Source organism: Leptodactylus fuscus, chromosome 10 (genome assembly GCF_031893055.1).
Source record: "Leptodactylus fuscus isolate aLepFus1 chromosome 10, aLepFus1.hap2, whole genome shotgun sequence".
NCBI classification, from domain to species: Eukaryota; Metazoa; Chordata; class Amphibia; order Anura; family Leptodactylidae; genus Leptodactylus; species Leptodactylus fuscus.
The window spans coordinates 19,340,465-19,361,649 of record NC_134274.1 but is presented as its reverse complement, the minus strand read 5'-3'; the positions used below and the strand labels follow the sequence as shown (position 1 = coordinate 19,361,649).

The following is a 21,185-nucleotide window of genomic DNA, read 5'->3' as shown; positions in this document are numbered from 1 at the left end:
GATGTTTGTACAAATTGACTGGTGTGGAGGTTTTTGAGTAATAATGAGTATTAATGAATATAAGCCGATTTGTGAGAAATCTGATGAATGAGGTTTAAGTAAGCAGTTACCATAACAATAACCACAAGCTGAATTAATCCTACAGGGATTTTGTCAATGAATTAGCTAATGTTAAATGTGGCTATTTAGAGCTTTATTAGATCTATCGGGAAGATGTATAGACTGTTAATATGAGAAATTACAAAATATATGATCTCTTGTAGGTTTCAGTCCTTCTAGCCATTGTGTATGCTATCTCCTAGTGAATGTATCACAAGGACATAGGTATAGTACCAATGAGGTGGCCTAAAATCATTGCGGCAAGGACACTGCCAGAATGCTACCTCCTGAAGTAGTGCTGATATGGGTAGCATCTGGCCCAGCAGGCCAAGAGACACTGGTTCGAAGCACTAAGGGTCAGGACAGAGTATCTCCGGTACAAGCAGGTGGTCAGGGCAGGAGGCAGAGGTACAGAGGACAGGATCAAGCCAAGGTCAGACACAGGTGAAAGGCAGGAAAGTAACAGAAGACAGGTAAATAGTCAAGAACAAGTCAATGGTAAAATCACAAGACAAGTCCTGTCAGAAAAACACCTTACGACAGGTCTAGAATGGTAAAAATAAATTTTATTGCTCAGGTCCCAAACTTAGGGGGGAGTATACTTGTATAAAGAAGGGCCAGCAGGAATTGGCTGGGGACAGACTTACTGGTGCATGCACTAGCCATTTAAGTGACAGAGAGCTGGTGTGCCACTAGCAGGGGCAGGAGAGGAAGAAGAGGAAACCAGATGGGACAGATGCCAGTGAGTTGGGTGCCACTAGGAGGAACAGGATGCCAGTTCCACTTTATTTCATTGAATAGTGTGAACCTCACAGGGACTTGGCTAGATGGGCTGGGGACATGTACTCTGGGTACATGTGGGGTGCCTATATGTCTTTTATACTTGGCCATAGTATTCACATACAGAGCTAGTCAAGCCAACTGAATCTTTGAACCAGGTACAGAAAGGCCGAGGTGCGACCCTCTACGGTACTATAACTGAACAAGCGGGCGAAGGGAAAGTAGGCATAAACATCATGCTTTCCCTCTTCAAAAATTAAGGGTTAAAGACTAAGAAGAGACAGACTTCTATCTCCCAGTATGATATACAGTAAGATATAGAAGCAAATGACTTCTACACTGAGATGACAATCAAAATCTGACCCTTATCACGCGAGCAGAACTTAAGGACATTTTCCCACATTTTTGGGGCAGAAACCCGGTTGATCCCATTATAGGCGTCTATGAGGTCCTAGGGTTTCCATGGGTAACCATTTTTTAAGGGGATTCGTTTTCCATTCTTCGGGGCCCCAATGCTAGCGTGATTTTATATTTTCCAGTACTTTTGTAGCTACTCCTGACTTTGGCTCAAAAAATGCAGCAAAATCTGCACCAAAAAACGCTGCATTTCCATAACATGGGGCCTCAGCCTTAAGGACTTGGGTATGACTTTAATTTCTTTATGCTCTGTAGTTTCACACCGGTGTTTATTGTAATAGATACCCCCTATTTAAAGTGGGGAACAATACCCCTTATAATCCCCCTTTGCGGAGAGCTGGACCCCCAAGCTATCTATCTTTTCCCCTTTGTTGAAGTGACATAAAACACAATTATAGGACTTCTCTTTACAGCCTATAAACTATATAACAACACCCTCTTGTAAAAAAAAATCATTTGATTTTCTAATTATGGAGCTGTTTTTCCGCTGGCGTTTGGCATCTCCGATGTCTTTCTCGAAGTTTGCATTTTATTATTTATTTAATAAAAAAAATATAATAGTTCAGTAATTTCAATTCGGACCAATTTTTCCTTTTTTACTGGATCCACTTAAACCTAGAAGATAATTGAACGAGCTCATAAAGGTAAAATATATGATGCGGAGTCTGAAGAATAGATGTAGAAAAAGACAATAAATATGATAATCAGGCTTTGGGAACACGGCGCTGGAAATATTACAATGCCTACACATTACAAGTTCTAAACATAAGTCATAGACTTGTTTAGCATAATACATAATCGCTTAAGCAAAAAAGTAAAAAAAAATAAATAAATCCTCGGCTCCTCTATGGGACTCGTACAATGGCTCCCCTGTAGCTAAAGCCATTTATTTTTTTTACAGCTTTTTTTTTTTATGCTTGTCCAATATTTTAGCGTTCAACAAATTGTTATAGTTTAGAAAATGGAGCAGGGTCTAAGTTCAAGTTTTTACTTACAGTGTTCCATTTATTTCTCAATATTTTTTCTCATCCTTAGGCTGAAAGAAGATAGCTTTGGGCTGACGGCATAAATTACATTTAATAACTGTGCATCTTTCAAGCCTGCGAGAGACTGTGGCTGCTCTTCCAGGTCTTATTAAAAATTCCTTTCAAATCCGCTTTGTCCATATTAACACAGTGTATCATTTCTGTACAGCTAGTGTTCTTCGGGAAAGCTTTAATTTTTGAAGTACCCTGTCTGAAATGGAGTTTTGGCAGTAAATTGTGTAACCCTTCAGGTATACTTGAACTGTACAAGGAAGGGTGGGTTCGCAACTGCTGTATTTAATACGTTCTTCTAATCCGCCGTAGGACCAGAGGAATGGACTAACAAGACGGGTCTAATGACTGATAACAACTAGAGATGAGCGAGTAGTACTCGATCGAGTAGGTATTCAATCGAATACTACGGTATTCGAAATACTCGTACTCGATTGAGTACTACTAGCTGTTCGAAGTTAAGATTCGATGCAGAACCAGCGTTGATTGCCAGAATGCTATACATTGCCAATCAACGCTGGTTCTTCTCTTACCTTTAGAAGTCTTCTCCGTGCAGCTTCCCCGTGGCGTCTTCCAGCTCTGAATTCACTCTGCTAGGCATCAGGCCTGGGCAGAGCCGACTGCGCATGTCCACTTGTAGTGCGGGGCATGCGCAGTTGGCTCTGCCCAGGCCCGATGCCTAGCAGAGTGAATTCAAGGCCGGAAGAGGACGCGGGGACGCTGCGCAGGGAGAAGAATCCAGCCCGACCCTCACTCATGGACTTGGTAAGTAGAATTTAATCAAATGTTGTGTACCCCTGAAACTAGCATTTCACCCCATAGATTATAATGGGGTTCGAAACCTGTGGAGACGCTGCATATGGACACCGGCGGCTTGCTTTAAAAACCCATTCAAACAAAACTGACTGCCAGGAGGCTGTCCCCTATCCTGTTTCCCCGGGGAATAGGATGTAGACCTGGTGGGTGCAAGTGTGAACGCCCCCCCAACAGGGTAAAAGACAACTGCCCAAAATTTGGTGCATTTATGTAGATGACCTAAGTAGTGTATTACTAGCTTTACATATATTTCTGACAACACAAGTGTTGAAACAACTAGAGGAATTCTGAATGCAAACAGAACATGAATAGAATGTCACTTCTATCATTGCACTATAAGTAAGGTATATGCAACATCACATAATATTATATACAGATTATATGTGGATGTACATTGTAAGATGATGTGGAGCTATGCTCCAGGTGGGACAACCCCTTTAAGCATGACACTGTCATTATGAAATGATGTAACTATTCTGCTTAAAGGCATAGCAGAAGAATATCATGAGTACAAGTTTGTATGTCTGTGTTCACATCTGCATCATTCTTTTGGTTCTTCTAGTCCAGTGGTTCGCAAACTTTCTTTTCTCGTAGACCACTTTCAAAATTGTATTGGTTTCGGTATATCCCCTGCTGCTACATTTCTACCATATTCCCAAAACTCGTCAAAAAATATGAAGATTAGATGTAACAATGGTCCCGTCGAGTCTCCCGTGGACCCCTAGGGGAATCACTATTCTAGTCCATCGCAAGACCAGAAAAACAGAAAATTGTCTAATGATGGACAACAATTAGAGATGAGCGAACACTAAAATGTTCGAGGTTCGAAATCCAATTCGAACAGCCGCACACTGTTCGACTGTTCGAACGGGTTTCGAACCCCATTATAGTCTATGGGGGGAAATGCTCGTTTCAGGGGTACGCAACATTCGATCAAATTCTACTTACCAAGTCCATGAGTGAGGGTCGGGTTTTATTCTTCTCCCTGCCCAGTGTCCCCGCGTCCTCTTCCGGCCTTGAATTCACTCTGCTAGGCATCGGCCTGGGCAGAGCCGACTGCGCATGCCCGCACTACAAGCAGACATGCGCAGTCGGCTCTGCCCAGGCCCGATGCCTGGCAGAGTGAATGCAGAGCCGGAAGAGGATGCGGGAGCGCTGCGCAGGGAGAAGACTTCTAAAGGTAAGAGAAGAACCAGCGTTGATTGGCAATGTATAGCATTCTGCCAATCAACGCTGGTTCTGCATCGAATCTTAACTTTGAACAGCTAGTAGTACTCAATCGAGTACGAGTATTTCGAATACCGTAGTATTCGATCGAGTACTACTCGCTCATCTCTAACAACAATGGATCCCGAGGGACCCCATTAACTATAATGCAGTCCATCTGTTGTCCATTATTTTTTTTCCCCTGACATGATGTTGGGCTTGCAGGACATTTTTGGCTGGGTTTTCTGATGGATTCTGCACTGTATGGACACCTGGCACAGTCGTGAACATTTCTGCGTTATACCGTGCATCCCTATTGGTCATGAAAGAAAGAAATATTCTAATAAATAATATCCTATAGAGCGATGCAATGATTAGGGCTTTGGAACTGATGTGGATCAGGACCCAGAAGTTTCATGTATGCCTTTATCTGAAGTCACTTTATGTCTGATGAGACCCATGAGCCTTGTCTAGAATGTGGAGTCACAAGGCGCGGTTCCATGTTGCGGTAATTACCCAGTCCACACTAAGTGCTATGTATATTCTCAGGGGCTCCTCTGTAGAGATCTGTTCTTTGTAAAGATCAGTGCAGTGTTTGATATGATGAAAGCGACAGTAATGCTAATTACCAACATCAAGATAGAAGAAAATCATCTGAATAACATTATTCATTTCATGTCACAATCCTGACAACTTAAAAGGAATAACTTGTTTTCATAAAGGAGTTTGATATTACAGACTTCATGATTCAATAGGTCCTGCATTGCTGTATGTTACTGAGGATGGGATAAGACCTTGTAGGATCCAAGGTCAAAAACCAAATCTTTCTATTGTGGATGGCAGAAGCCAAAACCACAATGGAGGGTCCATTTTAATCTTCGCTATGAGTTTGCTCTTTTCTATTTTTATCTCTCATCTATATCAATGTAGAATAGAAGTTGTTCAATGTAGGTGGTTTACGGTTTAAGTTATGAGCACCACAAAGTGTGAATGTGAATACAAACCCATCAAGTGGGTGAACCTCGAATGGTGCAAAGCAGGGGCATAACTTGAGGTGGTGCAGAGGGTGCAGTCGCACTGGGGTCCAGGAGCCTTAGGGGGCCCATAAGCACTGGCATCTGTATTGAGATTGCAGCTTCCATTTGGCCCATAAGCCAAGGAGACCCAAAGATGGACTGTGGAAAAGTGGATTAAACTCCTTTAGTACCCGTAACCATCACTATCAAGAATTCGCTTTAGGGATGAGGTAGGGGGCCCCGGACAAAAGATTACAAAGGAGCCCACAAGACTTTAGTTACGGCACTGCTGCAAAGTATGAATTCACACCTATCAGGAGAGCAAATCAGTTAATTCCAAAAAAGCCTGTTAGACTGGGGTGCTTAGAACCTAGGAGTAAAATTAATTCTGGAGACTGTGTAACTATTATACAGCCAAATCTTACTAGACAGCTATTCGTGAATCCGAGTTGACCCTGATGGTCTCAGGAAGCAGCAAGGTTATTTTGGAGGGTACTATCGACAAGGTGGGACTGGAGAGGGAACATACTGGTCTGCTTGCCTGTGTGCCTAGATGTCATCTCATGGTCTATATAATAGTAATGGCTGTATGCAGGACAGTGACTGTGTAGTGAGTCATGCACTGCTCATCCAGGGGTATGGGGGCTAGAGATCTACCCTTGCCCAGGGCCCCAAAAACATAGGGCTCAGCATCTTCTCCATGGACTAGCCTGAGCTTGCTGGATGAGACTGATGGACCCTGGTAATTTCTTCTAGCTCTCCATTGGAATGAATGCCTCCAGCTACCACCTCGCAGGACAGTATTTTCTAGCAGAGAACAAAAGGATCCATTAATGCTGTGATTTTCCTCCAACATTTTAGTATAAAAGAAGAAAAGTGACAGGTTTCTCTAACCAGAGTTTGTATTACCAATAATAAAATGTGTGGAAGCGCTATAGCTATAAGATCACCACAAAGTGCTAAAACGTAAGTCTTATAAATTTGATAAAAATTGTTACAATAAATCCACACAATCATAAATTATAGTCCATTATGAGCAAATCCATTCATGTATGTGTGTGTTTATTGGCCCAGGTTGCCACAAGAGCGACTAGTCCATATTCTTGTAAGACCAGGGTGACAGGTTGCGAATATGTAGCGTTTCGGGCCATGGTGGGAAAAAAGCTGCATCTTACAGTTCTTGCAATAGCTTGGCTATTCTTATAACTCCTGTACAAGTCAATGGAGAGAATCGTAAATCTTGAGCCACCTCTACATTCTGCATGTCCATGGAGTCTCAGAAATAGCACCCACATCTATCCTGTGGATGTTCTATAAATACCCAAGATGGGGATTCCTCTTTAACTTTCTATATTCCTGGTATAACTGGCAAGTACAATAACAGGGCTTGTGATAGTTGGCTGGGGGAAGGGGGGGGGGGGTTGTTTGTATGCCCTTTGTATGTAAGTACTGATAGTTGGAGGGCGCGTTCTGTTACAGATTATTGTATTGAGGTCCAGTTATATTATAATATTCCATAGCTCCACCAAACCCAATCATTAAAATGAATAAACCTGCATAAATATAGCCACACATTATACCGCCCAGTGATCTGGACTTAATAACAAGATCCCTGATGTGCTTGCACTTCCTTTCCAACAAGTTTCTTTTTGTTTTTTGCATCACAGTAGCAGCTGAGCCCAGGGCAAGCGTACCATTTGGATGGTAAGCGGGCCGACTGTTGTGAATGTCCTTGCACCTGTATACATTTCATTCTGATTGAAGCTGTGTCAGTAACAAGCTGTGCTTGATCTCGGCTCCATGATCATTTCGTGCGGTAGAATCATTAGTGAGGTGGCCTTTGTTCTCCGCTACATAAGTGAAGCACTTCAGCCTTTAAGCCTTTTAAATGCACCAAGTTTTACATAATTCGACGCTCTGAATATGAAGGGAACTGAATTTGCCTTTATAGTCTGAAATTAGAAAAATGTAATATTGAAGAAAGGAAATGATAGAAGAAAAAAACACTTTGCATCTGCCAGCTATATAGTGTTTTTTATACAGCTGCTTTTTAACACACGCTGGGTCTAATCAGAAAATCTAAGATTTCCGAGTTGTTTTCCGATTGGACACAGCAGTCACCGGGAACCAAAAGCAAGATAACCACTGAACTTCAAGCCATCTTCTGCTCTTTCTTCCTATTAAAACCCTTTTTCCTTCAGCCACAGCCTGTGCTTGACTCTAGCAGCACCATTGAGCATAATTTGGCTTATTTTTAGCAAGATGTCCTTTGAATGAAAAGTCCAAAGAAGGCATGCAGATTAAAATAACCAGTGCTATGAGGAACGCTGCCATTTTTCATGCATCCCTCTGTTCTATATGTCAGGTATAGACTTGAATGATGACCTTCATTATCTTAGGATAACAGCAGGTAGGCAAATGCTCTTTATTTGGAGTTTTGAAACAAACACCTCCCAAAATGTGTAATGTCAATGGATTTGTTCCTAGCGACGGCGAAGAAGCAGCAAATGCTAGATTGGTTATTGCGGTAGTAAACTGACTATTGAGGCATTAGGGCTATGATCAAGGACCCCTTGGTAAGTTAGAGTACAGAGTAGAACGCTCTTAGAGCTCCTAGGAACCTATCTATAAAACATAGTGTAGAAAACTGTCAGGGCTCCTAGGAACCTATCTATTAGAGATGAGCGAACAGTGAAATGTTCGAAGTTCGATTCGAGTAGCCGCTCAATACTCGACTGTTCGATCGAACATCGGATCCCATTATAGTCTATGGGGAATAAATACTCGTTTAGGGGGAAACCACTGTTCAACTCAGGAGGGTCACCAAGTCCACTATGACACCCCAGGGAATGATGCCAACATCTCTGGAATGCAACTGGAACAGCAGGGGAAGCATGCCTGGGGGCATCTAACATGCCCAAGTCACTGTATTATGCTGGGATCCCTGTCAGCTTGCGATATGTGCAAGCTGACTTTTTCCCATAGGAATGCATTGCTGTGCTGGCCGATGTAGCAGTGTCCGATGTAGCCGTCCGATGCAGCAGAGCTGAGTGTGCAGCAGGGTTCAGCGCACACTCAGCTCCGCTAAATTTCTGATGCAATAGAGCTGAGTGTGCAGCAGGGTTCAGCGCAGATTTTGCTGCAGTTTTTTTGAGCCAAAGCCATGAATGGCTTCAAAAGGAATCGGAAATATATAGGAAGCTCTTATACTTCTCCCTTCTGCTAAATCTACTTCTGACTTTGGCTTTACATCTAATGAGGGATGCAAAGAGTTGGAGTTGGAGCTGGTGGAGGTGGGAAAAAGATCCCACCTCAAAAAGTAGAGAACTGCTCCTAATCCTAGACTTATATAATATAAGATGATGGATGAGTGGAAAGCACAGAGCTTCCCCATACTCTGACAACCATTTGCAGTGGAAATCCCAGCCAGGAGTTTGTCGATAACACTAAAGTATTTCCTTCAAAATGGTAGCGTCATAGACCACCGCGGATGGCTGGGGCTTTGCAGAGCGTGTAGCTATTCCCTCTTGTATCCAAGTCTGATTGGTCATTATTAGGATATATACATCAATTAATGATGCCTTAAGCATCCTTGGTTCTGCTGCCATTGGGTTTTAGTGCTATTGATTATCTAAGTCACCATATAAATATAGGAAGCTACAAATCACAGCACATTGCCTTCCCCGGGCATTTGTTCTGCATTAAGTGTAGTTAATGGTCATGTTTACAGCCACAGAAGCATTATTTGCAGTCATTGAAATAACAGAATTGATTGGCACGGAGGAGACGCGGCAGTGCCAGCTGCTCTTAAGCATTTTATGTAAGCTTGATTGATGCTGATTAGTGATTAGCTATGAGCTCGGCGAATGCCACTCTGAAATGGCAAAAATGGAGACGAAGACACACAATCCATTATTTACTTCCTCCGCTAAGAAGGCGTAAAGAATAGTACTGATTGGAATCATCAAATAAACACCTTCATCCCATAGACGAAGAAAGTAGTAAAGCAAGAATGCGAAAAATATTGTCCAAGTATAAGTGTAGTGTCCATGTCTCAGTTCTTGGTTCCCTGCCGGCCTCGTGATGGGTGTATTCAAAGGTGCTGGAGTAATGTATGTAAGCACCATATAAGATATCTCCTGGAATAAAGATACTTATGTTATTGAAAGAAGGAATGCATAATCTTAAACTTGGACCAAGTATCAGTGTTACAAGTATATGATTAATATCATGTATGGCAAATGGCTCTCTGAAAGACTAGCGCGCACCATTGCCCTCAGTGCTTGTGTGTAGGGTGTGCTAGCCTTGTAAGAAGCTGTAATCATTGAAGTCAATCTTATGCACCTACAGGTAGGGGTCATTTCTAGCTTTCTTGAAGCTTCCTTTACCTTGCTAGGTCCTGAGAAGATGTCTTCCACTGCTGTAGCATCCCTTGCTTACATGTGTATTGACCCTTGGCCTTTTCTCTGACAATGTTTCTGTCTACTGATCTCTCTTTTGCTTCATTTCTGTGCTTGTTCCTGACCATTACAGTTGTGCTGCATGCCTTGAACTGCTGCTTGTTCCTGACCACACATATATTCAGCCTGTTGCTGATGGAGTGACGGTACCTTGACTGCTCTGCTGCTTAAACCTTGGTGCAATGCACTAATGTCTTTCGGCCTTAGGTCAGATGTCACTTAGGATCCCACCAGGAGATAGAAACCTGGTAGTCTCCCTACAGAAAAGTCCAGTTCCCTGGATATGGGTTAGTGCATACCAGGGAGGACACTTAAGAATGACCCAAAGTCAAACTTCAAACTCCTACAATCACTGTCCAAGCTGCAAAATTGTGGAACATGCTTCAGTGGTGGGGTAGTGTCATCTGCTTTAAAGAAAATGGTTAGATGTCTTCTTATAGACCACTATATAAAGAGCTACTAGTATTAAAATGTTGCTCTATAGATCTGTCCACTTACCAGCAGGATTCAGGAAACAATTTTTCCACTTTACGTTGAATTGGGTCTGGGCCATTGATAAAGTATTTTAGTATAAAATACTGAACTTGATGTGTCCACTAACTAGGTAACAACACTATATAAGTAGAAAGAGAAGGGATTTGGATCAATGAAATACAAGTTGTACTGAACCTCTTTCTTTCTTCTCCAATCTACTCCGCTCCTCCTTATGCTCATTGCCCACCATGTGTATTCCCATCCTTGAGTTGAGTTGTAAGAATATATTTCTGGTGAACTACTCATAAAATATTTAACTCCATTACTAATAGAGTATTTGTAATGACTAATTTATTTTTTGCGTTTTCCAGCAAATTTTCCTGAGAGCCAGAACTGAAGAAGACATCTTTGCCCACCTTGGCCTGGACTATGTGGCACCAATGGACAGGAATGCCTAAATGTGACCTGACTTCATGAGTAACATTGCCTATGTTTGTCCTACTCTAAAGCTAAGCTAGGAAACATGCTTCAGATAGTATCCAGCTTAGAGAGAAATCTCACAGCCAGCTTGGTACCTCGATGAATGTCCCAATTCTTCAACCTTCAGCGAGGGAGAACTTGCCAAGACAGGTTTAGTCTTCTTAGGCATACTATAAGCGTTTTAAGATGTAACAAAGCAGAGCTTAGACAAGGAATCTGAGGCTGATCTCTGGATTTCTTTCAGGAGGTTTGATTCATTGTATCTTCCTTTTTTTTGTAGCAATATGTAAGACATAGTAAGCAAGGTATGTAGTCCCAGGGGCACCAAAGTACAAAACCCTTGTGGAAATTCACACAATGTTTTGCAGTTTCATGACACAGCGAAATATGTTTTACTAAGAAAGCTCCGAGCGTTTTCATCCAGCAGGGACCTGAGAATGAAGTTGTATTGAATATTTGACCATAAATATCAATCGTATCCAGCACGTCTTCTTTGACGTGGCAGAACACGGCTTTCTCTCAGTCACGGGCGGTCCTTGTAATTTGTGCCATATAGAAAGAGGAGGATTAGAAAACTTCAGAACATGTCTTTACGGTATATGGGTATCAAAAATGGGGTTATTTTACATAAAGATAAGCAAACAGATGCTTTTTAACCCTTTGTGTATAAATATATGAACTCTTTATTTCGAAAAGCCAAATACAGTTAAGAGCATGTTCAGACTGGTGCTGCCAAGTTAGCAAAAGTATGGGAGCTAAGTAATGTAACAGTAATGAAAACAGGGCAAGTGGGACTGAGTATGGGATTATAACAGGGTGAAGATCATAGGTATGAAAAGAGATAGGCCATTGCCTAGGGGGCAAGGAAGCACCATTGGGGCATAGTGTTGTATGTGGTGTTTAGACTGAATAGGTAATATGGGGCCTTGATATCAAAGAATCAAAACTACAGAATGTAAACACCCCTTACGTGACCACAAGGGCCCAAACACAGACTTCAGGAATGACTTGGGGTGACATAAGAAAGATACTAAGGATGTCTGAGGAAGAAACCCAAATATCAAGGCAAAATCCTCAAAATATGATTACAAATGATTTTTATTTTTTTATGAACCATATATGTTCTACTGAGAACTCTGGGCAATGAATTTACAAATAAGTTCGATTTGATGAAAGGGAACAACTTGCCCTTTGCCACTTTTTGGAACGTTGCTCCCAATAGATCAATGTCTTGTATTCTAAGACACATTGACTTGGATTAATAACAGACCAGAACTCCTCCAAAAACAATAGACCCCCCATCCATAGACAGCTGTTTTAAAGTTTTTGCCCGGCATCAGTGCCAAGCAGGGTACTTGTTTGGCTCGGTGTAGGTCAGAATGGGGGGCTTTTTCTTCTTAAGAAGACTGCAATGAGATGTATTTTTTACATCTCTTTCATTTAGGGTACTTGGAATTGATTTTACATGGGCATAGGGCACCATGTTACCTTATTCTGACCCTCGTTTGCAAACTCCAGTGGTAAAAAGCGTCATTACTCAGTGAAGTGATTTTATTTTCCCATCAAGGCATCAATACGACTGACACGACCTCTGCGTGCTGCTCCGGCCCCATTACGGTACTTGCTTTTTGGCTTTTTACCTGTCGCTAGTTGTGAGGTGCTATAGCGGTTAGCACACCAGGTGTAATGGCATACTTTAATATTATTATTTTTAATATCCATTTTCTTTGACATTAGTTTTCTCTAAAGTAGAATGCATTACTTATGGATTTTTTTTCAGCTCAGCGGCGCTGTCCTCGCAGAGGTTTGAAGTGTTTTCGCCAGCTAATGGTTCATAAACTAGCACTATATTTATCTGCTGCAAATTGTATTCATTTCTGTCATTTTCTTTTTTATTTTGTTTTACATCATTATATTTTGGACACAATACAACCATAGCGCGTTCACATTCTTTACAATCAAATACTGAATAAGAATAAAAATATTTTCGGTATTTTGTGACAAGCTGTTTCTTATGGTTTGTGTATCCGTTATTTTCTTTTTTGTGTATATCTTTGTGACAGTGTAGTAGGTGGTAATGGGAGCTTTTATCATTGGCAAGCAAACAATGAAGAATGTGCAATTGCATTAAGGATAGGCTTGCGATGAATCTTCGCCATTAAAACCACATTTTTTCATTTTTTTCTTTTTTTTACTGCTAGTTTAATTTTGTTGGAAATTACAATGACTAAAATGAAAAGGAAAAAAAACCCCTGTCCTTGTACTATAAGGGCAAACTGACATCATAAAGTGGGGTTATCCACTACGGAAACCAAAAAGATCAGCCCCTGCTTGGCGGACTTGGCCTAGCCATGTATTACATGTAGGTTCACACATTTAGGTTCTTACTAGAGATGAACGAACAGTGTTCTATCGAACACATGTTCGATCGGATATCAGGGTGTTCGCCATGTTCGAATCGAATCGAACACCGCGTGGTAAAGTGCGCCAAAATTCGATTCCCCTCCCACCTTCCCTGGCGCCTTTTTTGCACCAATAACAGCGCAGGGGAGGTGGGACAGGAACTACGACATCGGGGGCATTGAAAAAAATTGGAAAAAGTCATTGGCTGCCGAAATCAGGTGACCTCCATTTTAGACGAATAGTGGATTTCAAATCCGGGTCATATGAGAATGTGAACTTTGTGACTATGAGACAGGGATAGCTGTACAGGCAGGGATAGCTAGGGATAACCTTTATTTAGGGGGGAATGTTATTAAAAATAACTTTTTGGAGCTCTATCGGGTGTGTAATTGTGATTTTTGTGAGATAAACTTTTTCCCATAGGGATGCATTGGCCAGCGCTGATTGGCCAAATTCCGTACTCTGGCCAATCAGTGCTGGCCAATGCATTCTATTAGCGTGATGAAGCAGAGTGTGCACAAGGGTTCAAGCGCACCCTCGGCTCTGATGTAGCAGAGCCGAGGCTGCACAAGGGTTCAAGCGCACCCTCGGCTCTGATGTAGGAGAGCCGAGGGTGCACTTGAACCCTTGTGCACCCTCGGCTCTGCTACATCAGAGCCGAGGGTGCGAATTGAACCCTTGTGCACACTCTGCTTCATCAAGCTAATAGAATGCATTGGCCAGCGCTGATTGGCCAATGCATTCTATTAGCCCGATGAAGTAGAGCTGAATGTGTGTGCTAAGCACACACATTCAGCTCTACTTCATCGGGCTAATAGAATGCATTGGCCAGCGCTGATTGGACAGAGTACGGAATTCGGCCAATCAGCGCTGGCTCTGCTGGAGGAGGCGGAGTCTAAGATCGCTCCACACCAGTCTCCATTCAGGTCCGACATTAGACTCCGCCTCCTCCAGCAGAGCCAGCGCTGATTGGCCGAATTCCGTACTCTGGCCAATCAGCACTGGCTAATGCATTGTATTGGCGTGATGAAGCAGTGCTGAATGTGTGTGCTTAGCACACACATTCAGCTCTACTTCATTGGGCTAATAGAATGCATTGGCCAATCAGCGCTGGCCAATGCATTCTATTAGCGTGAACTGAGTTTGCACAGGGGTTCTAGTGCACCCTCGGCTCTGCTACATCAGATTGCTACATCTGATGTAGCAGTGCCGAGTGTGCATCAGATGTGTAGTTGAGCAAAACTGACTCAGCACTGCTAAGTCTCTGCATTCGCATAGGAATGCATTGGCCAGCCTTCGGCCAATCAGCGCTGGCTCTGCCGGAGGAGGCGGAGTCTAAGGTCGGACCTGAATGGAGACTGGTGTGGAGCGATCTTATACTCCGCCTCCTCCAGCAGAGCCAGCGCTGATTGGTCGAGTTCCGTACTCTGGCCAATCAGCACTGGCCAATGCATTTCTATGGGGAAAAGTTAGCTTGCGAAAATCGCAAACTGACAGGGATTTCCATGAAATAAAGTGACTTTTATGCCCCCAGACATGCTTCCCCTGCTGTCCCAGTGTCATTCCAGGGTGTTGGTATCATTTCCTGGGGTGTCATAGTGGACTTGGTGACCCTCCAGACACGAATTTGGGTTTCCCCCTTAATGAGTTTATGTTCCCCATAGACTATAATGGGGTTTGAAACCCATTCGAACACTCGAACAGTGAGCGGCTGTTCGAATCGAATTTCGAACCTCGAACATTTTAGTGTTCGCTCATCTCTAGTTCTTACATGTACTTGGAAACCCAATCCACTTACAAAGCAGTTACCAGCAGAAACCCATGTACCCCTTAGACTATAATGAGGTCCACCGGGATTCGCTTGCAGGACTTTTCTCTCCAAATTTTTCAAGCGGTTTCGAGGATGGAATCTCCGAACAGAATTCAAGCACTGTTGTGAAATCAGCCTTAGATGGCCCCATGTAATACTACATTTCCCAATGAGTGACTGCTGTTGGAGAAAAGTTTGGTTTCCCATAGTTTTCCCACTAATATCATCTGATTTTTGGGTAGTTTCTCTAAAAGGGAATAATACGCCACCTGGATGTATGGCTTAAACCATTCCTCCAATTATAAAACAACTTTCTATAAATAAATACAGGTGAATATAAGAAACTTTGTAATATTAAAGAAGTCTGTTTTTTTTTCCATTTACCAGGCTGAGTTACTTTTTATAGTATAGAAGTCTATGGAGAAGCGAAGGGGAAAAGACACAGAAATAACTGCAACTGGTAAACTGCTATGCTATGAGGAAAGGAGCTCTTTTGACACTGTTATATCTTTAAGATAAAGCTCTACCACTGCACAGAATGAGGTAATAAATCAATTGAAATCCTCCTCCTCTCCCCTCTCCATAAACTTCTGTGTGAGGTAAATAGTGAGACTTATTCTATCTAAATAAAGACCGAGAACTGTACCTACCCTTCAGCAATCCCTTTTCTCAGGTGCTATCATTGTCTTATGTAAGGGCTGAATTATGTAACAAGATGAAACATGAATCACACCACTAACACTATATTACATAACATATCATATAACACGAGCAATGAACAAGAATGTGGGAAAATAGGAACGCGCTAATATGTAGATGACTGGAGCAAGATGGTGGGGATAACGTCTATCCTTAGGGAGAGACCACCTTCTCAGGTGTATGGAGACTTATACAGCCATAGTTGCTCCACTGCAAGGGAACATGGGAAGAATATGCAAATCTGTCTCCCAAGATGTAAACACGGAGACAGTGCCTCTGTTATGCTGCCCTCTATAGCAAGCACCCTGAACAACATGCCTGACTTCCAAGAAGCCTTCACTGCATGATACGAGGTTATAACCAAATCAATTTCTCAGCTACGGACGGCAAGATGGTGCTGGTAATCCTATTACAGAATAAAAAGACAAAAAATGACCCTGATTTTAGTTTTCTTTGAAGCTTTCTTTAGTTCTAGCCCAAAATCTGACCCTAACACCAGTCACCTCTAACCCTCAGTATCCCGGCACTGGACAGGAATTTCAGAGCCATACTGTAAAGAGAATTACTGGATGACACACACACATCACACACTATAACCATCTAAATACTGCACAAAACCAGAGTGCTAACGGATCAATTGCGTCTCATCCAAAATCAGCTGGATACTGAATCACACCAATATATCAATGTAGTATATCACTTTCTTCAAGTCCATGCCCTGATGGTTTCCAATCCATAAAGAATTACTGGATGAAACACATATAGCATACACTATAACCAGCTACATACTGCAAGAAACCAAAGAGCTGACCCATCAATTTCGCTCCTTGGAAAACCTAGAGCACCCAAAAGGAGCTGAATTGCACCAATTTATCTAACATAGTACGTGGCTCTCTTCCTATCATACAAAAAGTCCATGCCCTCATGGTTGCCAATCCGTAAAGAATTACTGGATGAAACACACATCGCATAAACTATAACCAGCTACATATTGCAAGAAATCAGAGCTGACCTATCAATTTCTCTTCTTGGAAAACCTAGCGCACCCCAAAGCAGCTGGATTGCACCATTTTATCTAGCGTAGTACATGGCTCTCTTCCTATAATACAAAAAGTCAATGCCCTGAGGGTTTCCTATACATAAAAACCAAAAAATCCCAATAATATTATCAGGAACTCTGTCCTTCCATGTAAATGTATTCCCTCTCTAAGTGTTATTTAATGTCCAGATCCTATCATTAGTATTCCACCGAAGGTTAAGTAGTTTTAAGAAAGAGTCCTCCATAACTTCTCCTTAGTAGTAATTGATGATGGTGACATTGTAACCTGAAATACTTGAGCCATTGTAGCCAATATAGAGCAAGATTTGTTACATTTCTGCCGCTATTAAATTCTGGCTGTCATCTGTCATGATGCTGAAGTTTAATCACAGAGACAGCTCCTTGAGTTCTCTATGGAAGCCTTGTATTACATGTAATGTATTAATCCTCTAATGAGCCTCCATTCACCAAGGACATCTATCTGTATAAAAAGTAAGGTCATTTAGTAAGTATTAATTTGTCACTTTTAGATTAAAGGTGATTGAGAGCGCCGGCTCTTACAAACTCATTTTCTTTAACAATGGAGCTTCTAAAACCATTGAAATGATTATAACATTTTGTACATTGGGAATAAGTGGAACATGTACGACAATTATCCTCGGAAACAATAGACTTCTCTCTAAGCCACAGCGAAGGTGCTATTATGAGATAGGATGTGATGGCTTTAATTGCTTCCTCCTTACAGTGCAAAAACAAGTTGATTAATCTATGGATTTTATGTATCATGCTATGCAGTTCCAGACAACATGTAGCAGGGCAAGTGCGCTTTTGACGCCATTGAAAGTGAAATGGCTCGACGATATAACTGAAGGATATCTTACTGGTTCAATGTCGAAAATATTAGTCGTAACCTTGTTTTTTTTTGGAAGTGATTTTGAATTAATCGAACTCTTTGTTATCACTGCTCTGTAATAAACTGAGCTCTACCTATTAATACATAACTTCAATCCGAAATGAAAACTTGACAATGAATTTTATACACTCTTTGGTGTAAACTCAAAAACTTGTGCCCTTTACTTCTGCATTGTTTGTCACTTAACCGCTTTAGGACCAGGTTAAACCTGGTTCAGGGCTGGACACATTTTTGGTTTTTTTGTAAATACAGTTTTGAGGACTTAAAGGCATTGGCCAGACAAAAATGGACAGCCATTTTAAAGTTTGTCATCTGCAGGCCGTGAATTGTTTAAAAAAATACATACTTACCTGTCCCTGTTGCTGCAGTGTCCTCCTGCGACACTTTAGTGTTCACTCATCTCTAGTGAGTATGCATTTTTTTTTATCTTTTTTTTTTTTTTTTTTACTGCCCCAAGCTTATTTAAACTATAAGGCCAGGGAAAAATCGCAAAGTGGATGGGATTCTTGCGGCGCGGTTTTGGAAATCGCAGCATGTCAATTATATAATCAAAAATAACTCTTCAATTACATAAATAATAAGAGAATAAAAACTGACAATATGGGAACGCTCAAAAATAATCTGGGTGTAATGGTGGAGGAGGATGAGGAAAAAGCACAACTATTAAATGCCTTAAACAAGAAAATCCAATGGCCAGCAACATGAGTAGGGGTAATGTTAAATCTAAATTAAATGTCGCCTGTTTAACCCAGGAAGAAGTGTGGCTGATTCTGACTAATCCCATCTATACATTGCAGAAAAAACCCTGCATTTTGCAGAAAAAACAACATTGCATTGCTGCCATAATTCAGCACATCCACTGCAAAGAGAACAAGGCTAGCTGCGTTTGGTTTTGTTCTCCATATAGCGGCTGCTGAGAACAGCTGACTGTCATGGATCCTGGATATTGGAGCCCTGAGGATCTGATCTACAGTAGATGCCTTAACCAAAAGATAAATGACTACACCAGTAAGGAGATGACATAGTTTGTGCCTAAGTGGATGAAGGATATGCCAAACTCATGGTTACGTGCAGCCTGATCATGAATTGAGCACATATTCTGCTGGTGCAGGGAACGCAAAGACTACCTTGCGATACACTAGTCCTTATAAACCCTCATGATATATATATTATATATAAAAGTATTGGCACCCCTGCAATTCTGTCAGATAATGCTCATTTTCTTCCAGAAAATGATTGCAATCACAAATTCTTTGGTATTATTATCTTCATTTAATTTGTCTTCAATGGAAAGCCACAAAAAGAATTGTCAAAAAGCCAAATTGGATATAATTCCACACCAAACATAAAAAAAGGTGGGGGACAAAAGTATTGGCACTGTTTGAAAAATCATGTGATGCTTCTCTAATTTGTGTAATTAACAGCACCTGTTACTTTCCTGAGGTACCTAACAGGTGGTGGCAATAACTAAATCACACTTGCAGACAGTTGAAATGGATTAAAGTTGACTCAACCTCTGTCCTGTGTCCTTGTGTTTACTACATTGAGCATGGAGAAAAGAAAGAAGACCAAAGAACTGTCAGAGGACTTGAGAAGCAAATTTGTGAGAAAGCATGAGCAATCTCAAGGCTACAAGTCCATCTCCAAAGACCTGAATTTTCCTGTGTCTACCGTGTGCAGTGTCATCAAGAGGTTTAAAGCCCATGGCACTGTGGCTAACCTCCCTAGATGTGGACGGAAAAGAAAAATTGAGGAGAGATTTCGGTACTATTCCGTTATCGGGCCAGCAGAGCTGTTCAGCACTAGTATCGGGACAGCAGCAAGCAAGGCCGCATACCCGCATCGCAGTACAGTTCCGGACAGCATCGCGCATCGCAGATGAGTTTGGGACAGCATCGGGTTCAGCAGCATTCACACACACACACACACACACAGCTAATTGTAAGTGGATATACTTTATTTCGTAATTGCCGGCAGAGATGCTCAGCACTAGTTATCGGGACAGCAGCAGCATCGTAGTGAGAGAAATGGACGTGCCGGGCTGGTCCGATGCTGACAGAAAAATTGGGCGCCAAATTAGTGTGTTCGTAGTTGTAGTCACAGTACTCACCATTGTTTCAGTCACAGTTCTCAGCAGTTTTGTCAGATGGATTACACGCTGTGGGATTTACCTGCAGATGAAAAATCAGCAATTGAACTGTTCCAAGCCAATGGTCTGATCCATAAGAGCCGGTTTTGTGTTCGTAACCACCAGATGAAAATGTGTTTTTTGGCCAAAGCATCTCCAAAATGGCGGTGCAGCAAACGTCCGTGTGACGAAAAAAAGGGTGTGAGATCGCAAACTTGGTTTGCCAACTCACGCATTCCTTTTCTTACGGCTGCCCGTTTCATATATTGTTGGTGCCAAGAGCTGACATCCGTAGAGTTTTGTGAACAGCAATTGAAGATGAATCACAACACCTTCGTAGATTGGAATAATTACCTCCGCGAAGTGTGTACAAGTGCCTTAATATCCCGACCTTCTACAAAAATAGGAGGCCTAAACAAAGTGGTTGAGGTGGATGAAAGCCTTTTTACAAAAAGGAAAAACAACAGCGGCCGGGTTCTGCCACCACAATGGATCTTTGGAGGATTGTGCCGTGAGACTAAGGAGTGTTTTGTTGTTGCAGTCCCAGAAAGATCAGCTACAACATTGATAGCTTCTATTAAAGCCAACGTGGCAGATGGGAGTATAATATACTCTGATTGCTGGAAGGGGTATAATACTACAGACTTAAAAGCTGCTGGCTACGACCATTTAACAGTGAACCACAAGTACAATTTTGTTGACCCAAACACTCAGTGCCACACGCAAAATGTGGAACGTTTGTGGGGAAGTGCTAAATGGCGCAATAAAAGACAGCGCGGAACAGCCCGCCAGCATCTGGAGTCATACTTAGCCGAATTTATGTGGCGACAAAATCATTCCAAAGAAACAATGTTCACAGATTTGTTAAAAGAGATCGCTAATTTCATGCCTCCTGTTTAAGACAAGTTATATAACACAGCCCGACACGTCCATTTCTCTCACTACGATGCTGCTGCTGTCCCGATAACTAGTGCTGAGCATCTCTGCCGGCAATTACGAAATAAAGTATATCCACTTACAATTAGCTGTGTGTGTGTGTGTGTGTGTGAATGCTGCTGAACCCGATGCTGTCCCAAACTCATCTGCGATGCGCGATGCTGTCCGGAACTGTACTGCGATGCGGGTATGCGGCCTTGCTTGCTGCTGTCCCGATACTAGTGCTGAACAGCTCTGCTGGCCCGATAACGGAATAGTACCGAGATTTCAATGCAAGATTGTGCGGATGGTGGATAAAGAACGTCGACTAACATCCAAACAAGTTCAAGCTGCCCTGGAGTTCGAGGGTACAACAGTGTCAACCCGTACTATCCGTCAGCGTCTGAATGAAAAGGGACTATATGGTAGGATTCTCAGGAAGACCCCACTTCTTACCCAGAGACATAAAAAAGCCAGGCTGGAGTTTCCCAAA

At 42.0% G+C, this 21,185-nt stretch overlaps 1 protein-coding gene across 1 annotated transcript in view; it reads left to right on the top strand.

The window, feature by feature from the left end:
• DNTT (DNA nucleotidylexotransferase) overlaps positions 1 to 10,763 on the top strand; it is a 162,329-nt gene extending 151,566 nt beyond the window's left edge. Inside the window, exon 11 of the mRNA XM_075258488.1 lies at positions 10,677 to 10,763. Within this exon, the coding sequence (XP_075114589.1) occupies positions 10,677 to 10,763 (87 nt within the window). The remainder of the gene's footprint in view (positions 1 to 10,676) is intronic.
• Positions 10,764 to 21,185: the final 10,422 nt, after the last annotated feature.